At 39.5% G+C, this 11,630-nt stretch overlaps 1 protein-coding gene across 1 annotated transcript in view; it reads right to left on the bottom strand.

Moving 5' to 3' along the window:
- Positions 1–689: 689 nt before the first annotated feature.
- The window catches only part of APH1B (aph-1B gamma-secretase subunit), a 33,979-nt gene continuing 23,038 nt past the window's right edge, over positions 690–11,630 (bottom strand). The window contains exons 5-6 of the mRNA XM_006736616.3: positions 11,292–11,419; positions 690–4,365 (exon numbers count right to left, since the gene is read on the bottom strand). Coding sequence (XP_006736679.2) covers positions 4,198–4,365; positions 11,292–11,419 — 296 coding nt within the window. The 3' untranslated portion in view covers positions 690–4,197. The remainder of the gene's footprint in view (positions 4,366–11,291; positions 11,420–11,630) is intronic.

Here is an 11,630-nt window from a genome sequence, read left to right as displayed (position 1 = left end):
TGGGGAAGGGCCAAACTGTACACAAATCTGGGCTGTTACCTAAGAAATGCACACCTCTTCCACTGGCTTACGAGTGAGGACTAAAAAGCTCTTGGTCCCTGAGGATATTTCATCTAATAACACAGTCAAGATAAATCTAGAGCAGCCTCATTTCAAACCAGAGTGAACAGGCATCACATGGTTTGAGTTTCAGGCCATAACAATTCTCTATATAGCCTGTCGGTGAAAGCCAAGCTCAACCCCTTCGCTGCACTGTCTCCACACCAAGGGGGGAAAAAAACAAAAGGACTCTATGGGTTGCTCAGGGTCACTGGGTAAAAACTAAACTCTACTCTCCTTGCCAACCAACTGCCATCTTTAGCCACTATGATATGATATTTTATAAATTCCCTGTTTTACAATTACTTAGAGCAGATTTTTCAGGGTGAGTTTTCAGGATCTTTGAGAATAATCTTCCACTCGGTTTGAGACATCTCAAAGAACTTCTCTGCACCAAACTGTTTCTGAACACACAGAAATGAAATAGGCCTTATGAATTTTAAGGTAACAAAGATTTCTCTTTAAAAAGACTCAGAGCTGACCAGTCATAAACAATAGAATATACAGCCAAGTTTTATAAGAGCCAAGAAGTGTAACAACAGATACTGAAGAATACACTGCTCCAAAGAAGAGGACACGTGGGAAACGAGTAGTGCCAAACAATACTTTTATTGTTCACTGAAAAATACAGGTCTGGAAAGAGTCTATTGCATTGTGTACTGAATGCAAGGCCTGATATTACAAGTATACACGACATAACAGCATAACTTATATAAAACGATACATATTGTACACTTATATAAAATGATACATATAATAGCCACCTCTCTAAACACTATAATTTAATAGAAGTAATGCCTTTTATTAAATGAGAACTGTAAACACTGCAATCATAAACAAAATGCTCTAAGCAAAGCACTTTAAAATTGTTTTGTTGTGATATCTACTTTGTCCACCTGGAGTTAGGAACAGTAGGACCCAACAAAAGTTAACCAATGAGAGCTAGCAATTTCAAGGAGCTCTTCCCAGGGAGCAGGCTGCTGCTGCCCAAGACAGACTGCCACCCTGGCCTCCCTGGAGCCCTCAGGCCCACAGTGACTGCTAATTCCTGCCTCGGGGCTAGTCTGAGGTGACTATAAAGTGGAGGAGTACACGTAGGAGGAAGCTCCTGTCACAACTGCTTATCCTGCACCCAACTCTATGGACAAGAACACCTAGTATTTTTTATGTGAATTTGCCACTCTCAGCAAACATCGAAATGTGCTTTAAAAAAAAAAAAATTTAACAATGAGAACAAAAGCCATTCTCTATGCAATCTGCAGTTATCATCATTTCTTCCTTTCAGCCACGTTTTCATTAGATGCTCTAAAAGAGGCTGCCACTACTATATTATCAGCCAGGCAGGCCAGGATTGAGGTAACAAAACTTCTCCAGTTACAACTAACTTAAATGAATAAAAAATAAATACAAATTTATTAGAGAGCAACAAAATCAATCTCTATTAATCACATGGCAAAATATTCAAGCACTGCAACAATATTCACATTCCAAGGTCAACTTTATACCATTTCCTTCCAAACTGAGAAAGCTTTGTGTAGAGGAGAACATAAAATATCAACACCACCTCTTCCTCTCCAAATACTATCAGGGCTCAGAAGGCTCCTCATACACAACAAATGCGAAGAAAAAAAAAAAAAGGCATCTCAGTCTATACACAGCAACAGAAGAAAACCATACTCTCCCTCTGGGCACCCTTGGCATCAGGCAAAGCAGGGCTATTTGTAAAAATAGTGCCTAAACTGACTATGGCAATGCTCACATTTTAAGAGAAATAAAGAAACAAAGTTCCTTTATTCATAGGGCATCAAAGATTATTGAATAATTTCCTCAGACAAGAGTCTCACCATCAAAGAAAAATTTCCTCTTGCCTGACAAGTTTTTATGAGATTTTATGAGATTTTACAGTATCCCAGCTTCTTTACTTAATATTAAACTATTAATGCTCATATTTTTGAATACTTTACAGATGAAATATTTTATCAGACTATTCATTTGAGAGATTTGTAAGTCAACAGTGATAACCAACTATATATTTTTCTTATTCTGTTCATCAAAGAACACCATGTTCTGACAGGATTAAAGCCCAGTTCCATGGGTATCTCGTTCCTCTCAACTCTATGCAGTAAATTTCACTGTTCAGTCTCTCAGTCCTTGACTCTTCCTATGACTCTTCTAGTCTAAGGAAAATCCTGTATAATGGTGGAAAACCACAAACTCTAGTGGAAGCACTGGTATCAGTGTTGTGAAGTAAATTTTAGGGGAATAACTATAATTGCTAGGAACTGTTTACAGCCTTGCTGGAAATCCTATTTCTCTTGAATCCCTAGATTGAGAAATTCTAGTTATTTAACCATGGGAAGGGATTTCACTGATAAAGGTCTAGTTCATGTGAGAGGTTCTGGCCCTGAAATGATGTGTGGCTAGCCCAAAATACTGGCCACCTTTCCATTTTAAACATGTTCATTATTCTTCCCCACCAGAGTACTGTCAAATTCTTCCATCTGTCATGGCACTGGTGAGCCCTCTCATTGCTGCTCCTCTTTCTTTTGGATATTCTACTGTACATGTGGGATCCATTGAGCTTATCACCTTAATGTGTAGGGAATTCTCATTTCACACCATACGCTCCCTAAAAGCCATCAACTGGGAACAATTTCTAGTTAGTAAAGGCACAATTCACTGGCATTTCCTCTTTATGAAAGAAATCAAAAGGGTTGCCTAGAAGCTGAACACACACCTTGGATATTCCTAGAAAGGGAAGGTTATATCTGCTACTAAAACCCAGAGACATTTGCTAGATCTAAAGATTATATGGATTTTGTAAAAGCATGAATTTGGCAGTTTAAGACATTTTCAGTTTTACACTACCTCACTTAGGGGGGAGGGGGTGCTGGTTAGTATCACAGGAGCAAATTAAAAGTGTCAACATCACTCTTTGGCTTGTTTTCCTCATGCTTTTGATAAGCTTTCACCCGCGCTAGTGAAGCCTGTCCCAGGGCACATCACTCAGCAACCGGCAGAACTGCTCAGAGATAGCACAACAGGCTTCACCTCAACCGGCCCCGCTCCCTGCTCTCAGCTGGTAAACACTGCCTTGGGATACAGCTCATGAAAAGCCTTAAACCCAGAAAAGACTTACAGAAGTTGCACAAAAATTCTTGGTTTATAATACCCTCCCAGAATTCAGAAAAAAATTGGTTTTTAGTTAAAGAAACGGAATCGATGCTCACAAAAATGTAATGCCTCAAAAAGCAAAATCTAGAGTAAAAACTAGAGAAAAAAATGCAGCTTGTTAATCAATAGCTTACTTTGGCTAAATTATCATAGTAAGTCAGTGCGATTTACTATTGCATGTAGAAGCACAACCTGCCATGTTCTCATAAAATAGGGTACTAGTAAAGAACATGAAAACAGTTCATAGGGATGAGAGCCCTTTAGCCTTTTGTGACTTCATAACTTAAAAAGACAAAGGCCAAGCAGGATTTGACATTGACAGATTTACCTGCTCAGCACAAGCTGAGTTGAGAGACAGCTAAACATCTGACTTTTATTCACTTATGTTGTTCTCAGAAAGTTCCTATTTGGACACCGATTTCTTAAATTGGCTGCATATCAGAGTCATCCGGGAAGCTTTTAAAAATTACCAAATGCCCAGAGGTGACTGGGTGGCTCAGTCGGTTGGGTGTCGGACTCTTAGTTTCAGCTCAGGTCATGATCTCAGGGTCCTGAGATTGAGCTCCACATTGGGCTCCACGCTCAGCGCAGAGTCTGCTTGTCCCTCTCCCTCTGCTCATCCCCCCCTCCTCAAATAAATAAAATCCTAAAAATTACCAAATGCCCAGACCAAGTAAATGTGGAAGGTGGAGCCCAGATAACAATATTTCATATACTTCCCCAGGTGATATTCTAATGTGTAGCCAGGACATGCACATCCACTAATGTATCCCTTTCAAAGAGCTGTTGCATGAAAGTCATATTTTATCTAGATGGTTTTGTTTTTTCTAAATTCCACCAGGAAAAGGAATTTTTAGAAAAAGGCACAGTTGTGCTTCCTCTAAAGATGCAGCTTACTGTTTGACAGGTGCTGGTTCTCAGAGGTTATCTGGAGCGCTGGTTGAAAAGGAGGAAGTCCTTGTCTTGGCAGAGTAGGCAGAGTTTCAGGCTTCGGCAGCTGCCTCCAGCAACAAAGAATGCCCAGATGCCCATGAGTACCATAATTATATATGTTGACACCAGATTTATTCCATAATGAGGACTTATGAAGGTCTGCAAAAGAAAAATAAATCAGCTTGTATAATAACAGTAAGCTTATTAAACATGTAGAGTAACCAAAGATAAAGGAAAATATAGGATACTTTCAATAGCTGGGCTGTGTTTCACCAAACATATGATGTATGTCACATATTGAGTACCACAAAGACACACAGAACTAACCTTGTCAACAGACATTAGCCCATAGAAGTGTGCTTTCCTATATTCAAATGGAAAACTGAGAGAGTAATTAGAAGTCAGAATCTAATGGAATACCCAATGGAAGATACATGTTATACAAGCTGAGCCCAGTTTATAATAATTTCTGTATTAACCGGCTCTTACAATTTGCAAGAAAGTAAGGCAAGTCCAAGTTACTTTAGGATGAATCCTTAGTATTCAAGGGAACATGAGGGAACAGCATCTTTTTTCAGCTGCACAATTGCTGAGGGTTCTAAAAGTTCATTTAAAAAACACTGATGGAATGCCAAGAGGTATCGTGTTACACAACACTGAAGACCAGAATATCTAAGAGTATCTATCCTAGAGGACCAGAGTATCTAAGAGTATCTATCCTAATGGAGCTCATATGCTAGTAAGAGAGACAAGTAATGAATGAAGAAACAAATAAATGAATCAAATAATTACACATTATGATGAATGCTAGATAGAATAATCATAATCGTTATGGTGCTAGGTAAGAACAAGGTGGTCTACTTAGGTTGCTCAGGGGAAGTCCTGAGGAAATGGCATTGAAACTGACATATAGGGGTGCCTGGGTGGCTCAGTCGGTTAAGCGACTGCCTTCAGCTCAGGTCATGATCCTGGAGTCCCGGGATCGAGTCCCGCATCGGGCTCCCTGCTCAGCGAGGAGCCTGCTTCTCCCTCTGACCCTCCCCCCTCTCATGTGCTCTCTCTCTCATTCTCTCTGTCAAATAAATAAATAAAATCTTTAAAAAAAAAAAAAATAAATAAATAAACTGACATATAGTTGGAAGACAGAGCCAGCCTTGTGTAGACTGAGGGAGGGAACCACAGGAGGGCAAAGAGCTTGGTGCAGCTGAGAACCTGAGAAGAGTGTTATTAATGATGTGTAGAGATGGAGGGGCAGCACATGAGATGAGGTCAGAGAGGAAGGCAGGAACCAGTTATGCGCACATTGGTAAGAAGTGTAGACTTTATCCCCAGTGCAATGGAGGGTCACAGAAGGGGTCAAGGTAGGGGAGCTGAGTGACTTGATTTAGATGTTTAAAACTGCACAGAATGGGTTAAAGGAGGCAATGGTGAAACAAGGGAGACTCGTTAAGAAGATTTTACACTGGCTGAGGAGAGTATAGGATGGTGACTTAGATCAGGGTGGCAGTAGTAGAGATGGACAGAGTGGGCGATCTGAACTGACAGAACTTGCTGATGGATGGAATGTGAGGGGAAGCGGGGGGCAAAATGATTTCCATGTTTATGGCTTTTGGTAAATGGTGGTGCTATTTAACAAGATGACAAAGACTTGGGGAAAGACTATGCTCAGAGTGATGGGTGAGAATCAAGCCCAATGAGGACAAGCTAAGAGTGACATGCCTGCGAGATTTCAAAGGACAGATGCCAGGAAAGCATTAGGCATATGAATATGGGGCTGAGAAGAGAGACTTGGGCTAGAAAAAGGAATACAGAAACAGAGTCCATAGACAGCCATAGCTCTGAACGCAGTTACCTAGGGAGCTATTACAGAGAGAAAGGAAAGGAGAAGTCAGGACCAAGCTCTGAGAATATTTATAAATTTTTTGTGCTGTTTAGTATCACAGGAGCAAATTAAAAGTGTCAACACCATTTTATCAGCCTGACTCTTACTGAAAAAGAGTCAGCAAAGGGCAGGGGGTGAGAGGAAAACAGTGGGGTAAGAGGAAAATCAGGACAGTGTGATGTAGAAGTCAAAAGAGGAAAATGTTTCACAGAGAGAGTGGTCAACTCTTTCAAAGGCTGCTGAGATGAAAACAAGAACACCAATGTCCATTAGATTTAGAAATAGAGGTCTTCTTTGATCTTGACAAGTGCAATTTTAGAAGGGTAGTTGAGCAGAAGCCAGATTGGACTAGAAGTATGAGAGGTGAAGAGGTGGAGACAAAATTAGTGGAGGTAACTCTGAGAAATTTTGCTGTGATGGGGAACAGAAAAAAAAAAAAGGAGTGATGGCTAGATGGGGGAAAGGCAATAGTGGAGAGTTTTAAGATATGTCTATATGCTGATGAAGAGAGGGAAAAGCTGGTGATGTGGGACTGAGGGCACAGTCAGAGTGAAGTCCTTGTAGCAGAGAACTGGATCTAGAGCCCAGGTGGAGGGACTGGCCTTTGAGAGAAGGAGGGATACTTCCTTTACTGGGTGACACTAATGTGGAGAGATGGGTTCCCAACTAGCCCAGTGCTTACACTTAACAAAGGAGAGGATCTGATTGGGTCAACCTGTCACCATAGACCCCTGGTGATAAGGGGCTTCAAGGGGAGTGCCTCCATGGCTCATCAGTGTTCTTACTCTCACCCTACCTGCACATGCCCCTGGTTAAGATGCCGACCCTGCCTATCAGCTCTGGCCAGGAAAATGGGCTGATTTTGCAGGTGGCACCTTATGCAGAAAAAGTGCTTTTCTCAAGAGGCATCTGTGGGCATGGCAGGCATTGAGCATTTTCGGGATTCTTCAGAAATCCACTGAATTTTAATTTACTTCACAGGGTGCTAAGTTCTTTTGTATTTCTCTTTAGTTTCTTTAAAACTTTTTCTCCTTTAAACAATTACAGAAGCAATATGTGATTGTTCTAGAAAATTAAAATACACAAATGAGTAAAATAACAAATTTTAAAACCTGAAATTCAGATAGGTTAATATTGAGTGAACAGAAAACAAAAACTGCAAATGATAAAGCAAAATCGATCAAACTACATTAAAATAAGAACTTTTGCTCATAAAAAAAAAAAACAACATAAAGAGGATGTAAAGATAAACCACACTGTAGAAGTTATTTACAGTAGGTACATCTGACAAAGACCTTTTCTAGAGAATACAGAAAAAACTCCTAAAAATAAAAAAGACAACCCAATAGGATTATAGGCAAAAGATTTGAACAGGCACTTCACACAAGAATTATCCAAATGGCCAATAAATATACGAAGACATGCTTAATCTCATTAATCACTACGGAAATGCAAACTAAACCCACAATGTGATACCACCATATACCCAGAGAGATGAATAACAATAAAAAGCGTGACATACTAACTGCTGGTGATGACGCGGAGGAACTGTTACTCACAAATTAATGGTGGGGATGTAAGTTGATACAATTACTCTGAAAAACTGAGCGGTACAAACAGTTGACATATGTCCACCCCATGACCAGCAATTCCACTCCTAGGCACATATCACATATATCCAAAAGAAATGTGTACATATATTAAAAAGTGACATATACTAGAATGCTCAAAGCATTACTATTCACAACAGAAGTTGGAGACATCATTTCTGCTGTAGAATGGACAAAGCAAGGTACAGTCACAAAGTAGAATACTATACTGCAAAAAATGAGCAATTAATAGCTATATACACAGATGAATCTCACAAACATGATGTTGAGTGAAAGGAGTCAGACACAAGAGCAACGACTAAATGGTACTGTTTACATAAAATACCAAAAGGCAAGACGAGCTGCAGTGTTAGAAGTCAGGACCGTGGTAGGAGGCTTGTGGGCACTGATAATGTTTTAGTTTTCATTTGGGTTTGAGGTACATAGGTTACATTCATCAAGATGTATGCTTCTGATCTGTATACTTTTCTGTATGTGTATTTTAATAAAACAATTACTTAAACATTCTCTGAAATATGCTATTCAGAGATAACCACTGTTAACATTTTGGTACATAATCTTTCAAATTTCCCAGGTCCTTTTTATTTTAGTTTATTTTCCTGGGTTCTTTTTAATCATTAAAGAGAAGATCAACTATTCAATATTCGACAACATTTATTGGATTGAAGATAAAGATTGATAAGGGCCCATCTTTGATGATCAAACTCTAGTTGGAGAGATGTAAGAACTATATTAATATAAAACAATGCTCTCTGAGGATGAGTGTTGTAACACAGATATGAATTAAGGGCTAATGATTGTGCTGAGTCTGGAATATGTACCTTTTCCAGGGAGGCTTCACACTGAATGAGTACTTTTCCAAACTGACCTAGGTTAAGGGGAGATGAGTCACTGCAGATAAAACATGGACAAGGCATGCCTGTTGGGTAGCCATAATGGATCAATTTAGATGGAGTGCGTGATGTGAACTGTGGGGAGCAGCAAGAGGTAAGTTTTGCACCAGTATGGTTGATAAGAGACTTAGGTCAAACAAAGAAGTCTGGGTTTTATTCCATAGGCATCTGCTACAGTTGATCATTTTCTCCTCAATACATTTGGCTTCCAGGACACCTGGCTCCTGATTTTCCTCCAACCTCACTAGTGGCTCCTTCTCAGTCTCCTTTGCTGGCTCCTCTTTCCCCAGTCTCAATGTAGGAGTGTCCCAGGGCTCAGTGCTTGGGCCTCTTTTCTTGTCTGCTTAAATTTACTCCTTGTAATCACCTTTTTTGGCCTGGATTTCTCTCCCAAATTCCAGACTTCTTCATCTAACTGCCCAACAACCATTTGGATGTCCAATAGGCACTTCAATTACATTTATAATGTGCCCAGATAAACTCCTGATCTCCCCTCACAAGCTTCCCCATCCCAGATGATGGCAACTCCATCCTTCTAATTGCCCAGGCCAAAACCCTGGAAACACCCTTGGCACCTCTTCTTTCTCTCCTATGCCTTATCCAGTCTGTCAGGAAATACTGTTGGCTCTACTTTCAAAAATATGTCCTTAACCGGATCATTTCTCATTATATCCATTGCTATTTCACCCAAATTATCACCATCTTCCTCTTGATGACTATAATCTTTTCCCCTGCTACAGTTTACTCTTAACACCAGCAAAGTGATCCTTTTGAAATGTGAGTCAGATCATGTCCCTCTCCTTAACACCCTACAACGACGCCCATTTCACTGAGAGTACATGTCAAAGTCCTGCACTATCTAGATGTGGTTCTCACTTCCAACCTCTACTTCCCTCCCACCTTCAACTCTGTGATAGTATTTCCTACTAACTTTCCCCTGGCTCACTCTGTTCTGGCCACCCTTACTTCCAAAAACATGCCAAGCAAGTTCTTTGATCTTAGGACTTTGCCACTAGCCGGGCAGTCCAGGATACTCTTTCTCCGGACAGCCACATGACCAATCTACTTCACTTCTTTGCTCAAATGTTACCTTCACAATGAAGCCTACTCTGACCACCTAATTAAAAAATTTGACATCTCCTGCCTCCTTACACTCTGGATTCCTTTTAACCTGCTCTAGTGTCCACACCACCTATCACTATAAAATTTATTATTTATTATGCCTACTGCTTAATGCCTCTCACCCCACTAAACTGTAAAAACAGATCTTTGTTTTGTTCACTCAACTGCTTTGTTTACCTAGAACAGTGCCTGGAACACAGAAGGCACTCAGTAAATATTTGTCAAATGAATGAATAGCCAATTGGATCTATAAAAAGGACATCTGCTTTTTCATGTAATTTTCTTTCTGATTATAAAAGTGTACATTGTAGAAAATTTGAACATGCCAAAAACTATAAAGAAAAGAATCCACTCAGAGATAAATGCTGTTAATATTTTAATGCGGTCTCTTTCCAGTCTTTTTTCCAGTGAAGACTTGGCTTCACATAATTGCCATCATATTAAAGGTAACTTTAGTATCCTGCACCACTGAAAGGTTTTAGGTAGGGGAAGCAGTAAGATTACATTTTTATCTATCTATCTATCTATCTATCTATCTATCTATCTATCTATCTATCTTTTAAATAATCTCCATGCCCAGCTTGAGGCTCAAACTCATGATCCTGAGATCAAGAGTCACATGCTCTACTGACTGAGCCAGCCAGGCATCCCTGTAAGACGGCACTTTAGATGTATCAGAGGTCAAGGATCCCAGTATGAGAAAACCTGATACAAATTCTAAATGGATGGAGAAGAGAGAGACATGAGGCTGGACACCACCAGAAAGAACCTTTTCAATACTTGGAGGTGAGAAATCATAAGGGTCTGGACAAGGCAGTGGTGAGGATAATTCTGATGTAAATATCTGACAAATTACAATGAAAGTCAGATCCAAAGCATTAAATAGTTCTTAAAAAATATATGTAGTCAAGCTTTCCTTTTAAATTTTATTTTGAAAACTGGCATACTTAGAATTTCAGTGTGGAGGGAGTAAATTAGGCACTCTTGTTATTGATCAGAATGAGCAAAAATGGTACAACCTTTGTGGAGAGTCTTTTAGCAATTGACATCAAGGGTTTTAAAAATATGCATGCCATTTAATTTCATATTTTCATTCCCTGGAATCTAAATATCATATTGAAAAACTTTCATGTACAAAGATGTTCAAGATAGCATTATAAGAAGCAAAAGTAGAAAAAGATGTTATCAATCAGTTAAGTAAACTGTAATATAATTTTGATGTAATAATATAAGGCTATTAAAGTTTACATATTAAAAGGATTTATAATATCATGGAAATTGTTTAAGATGTGTTACATAACATAATAATACAAGATGACTTCAGGTTTGACTATACCCATAAAAGCAAGATACATAGAAAAAATTTTTTAATGAAATCAACCAACAAATAGTTGCTTTTTTCTGTAGGAAGACTTAGATGATTTATCTATCTACCATTCACTCATTCACGCAGTCAACAACTTTTTGGAATTTCTTCATGTGACCATGAGCATGTATTTCATTTAGAGTGGAACCTACCATTTTAGATATGGGAACTTGAGTTCCAAAAAACAATGTGAGCATGGTGGCAATACTCACCAGGGCTGACACCAGCAGATGGGTCAGAAGAACTACAAGAAGGGCAGACCACTTTTTCTTCTCACAGCCATCAAAAAATATGATGCCCCAGAACACGTGCAGCAATATGATAACCAGCGTCATGAAAGCTGAAAGACAGTCATCCATTAGTGTCCAGTCATGTAGACAACAGATGCCAAAGCCCACTGACCACCTGCTCATGATACACAAGCTCTTGGGGTACGCCACACCACTGTGAGAGTTTAAACACCACCTGTCAGAACCAGGACCCTGACACACGTTTGCTCAAATAGTAACTTGGAAAGCAACACTTCTCAACACAGGGTCAGCTCTGCAGCA

This window comes from Leptonychotes weddellii, chromosome 9, assembly GCF_054177405.1.
Source record: "Leptonychotes weddellii isolate Sample4059 chromosome 9, ASM5417740v2, whole genome shotgun sequence".
NCBI lineage: Eukaryota > Metazoa > Chordata > Mammalia > Carnivora > Phocidae > Leptonychotes > Leptonychotes weddellii.
The sequence above is the reverse complement of the archived record's forward strand: the minus strand, read 5'-3'. Positions and strand labels throughout refer to the sequence as shown.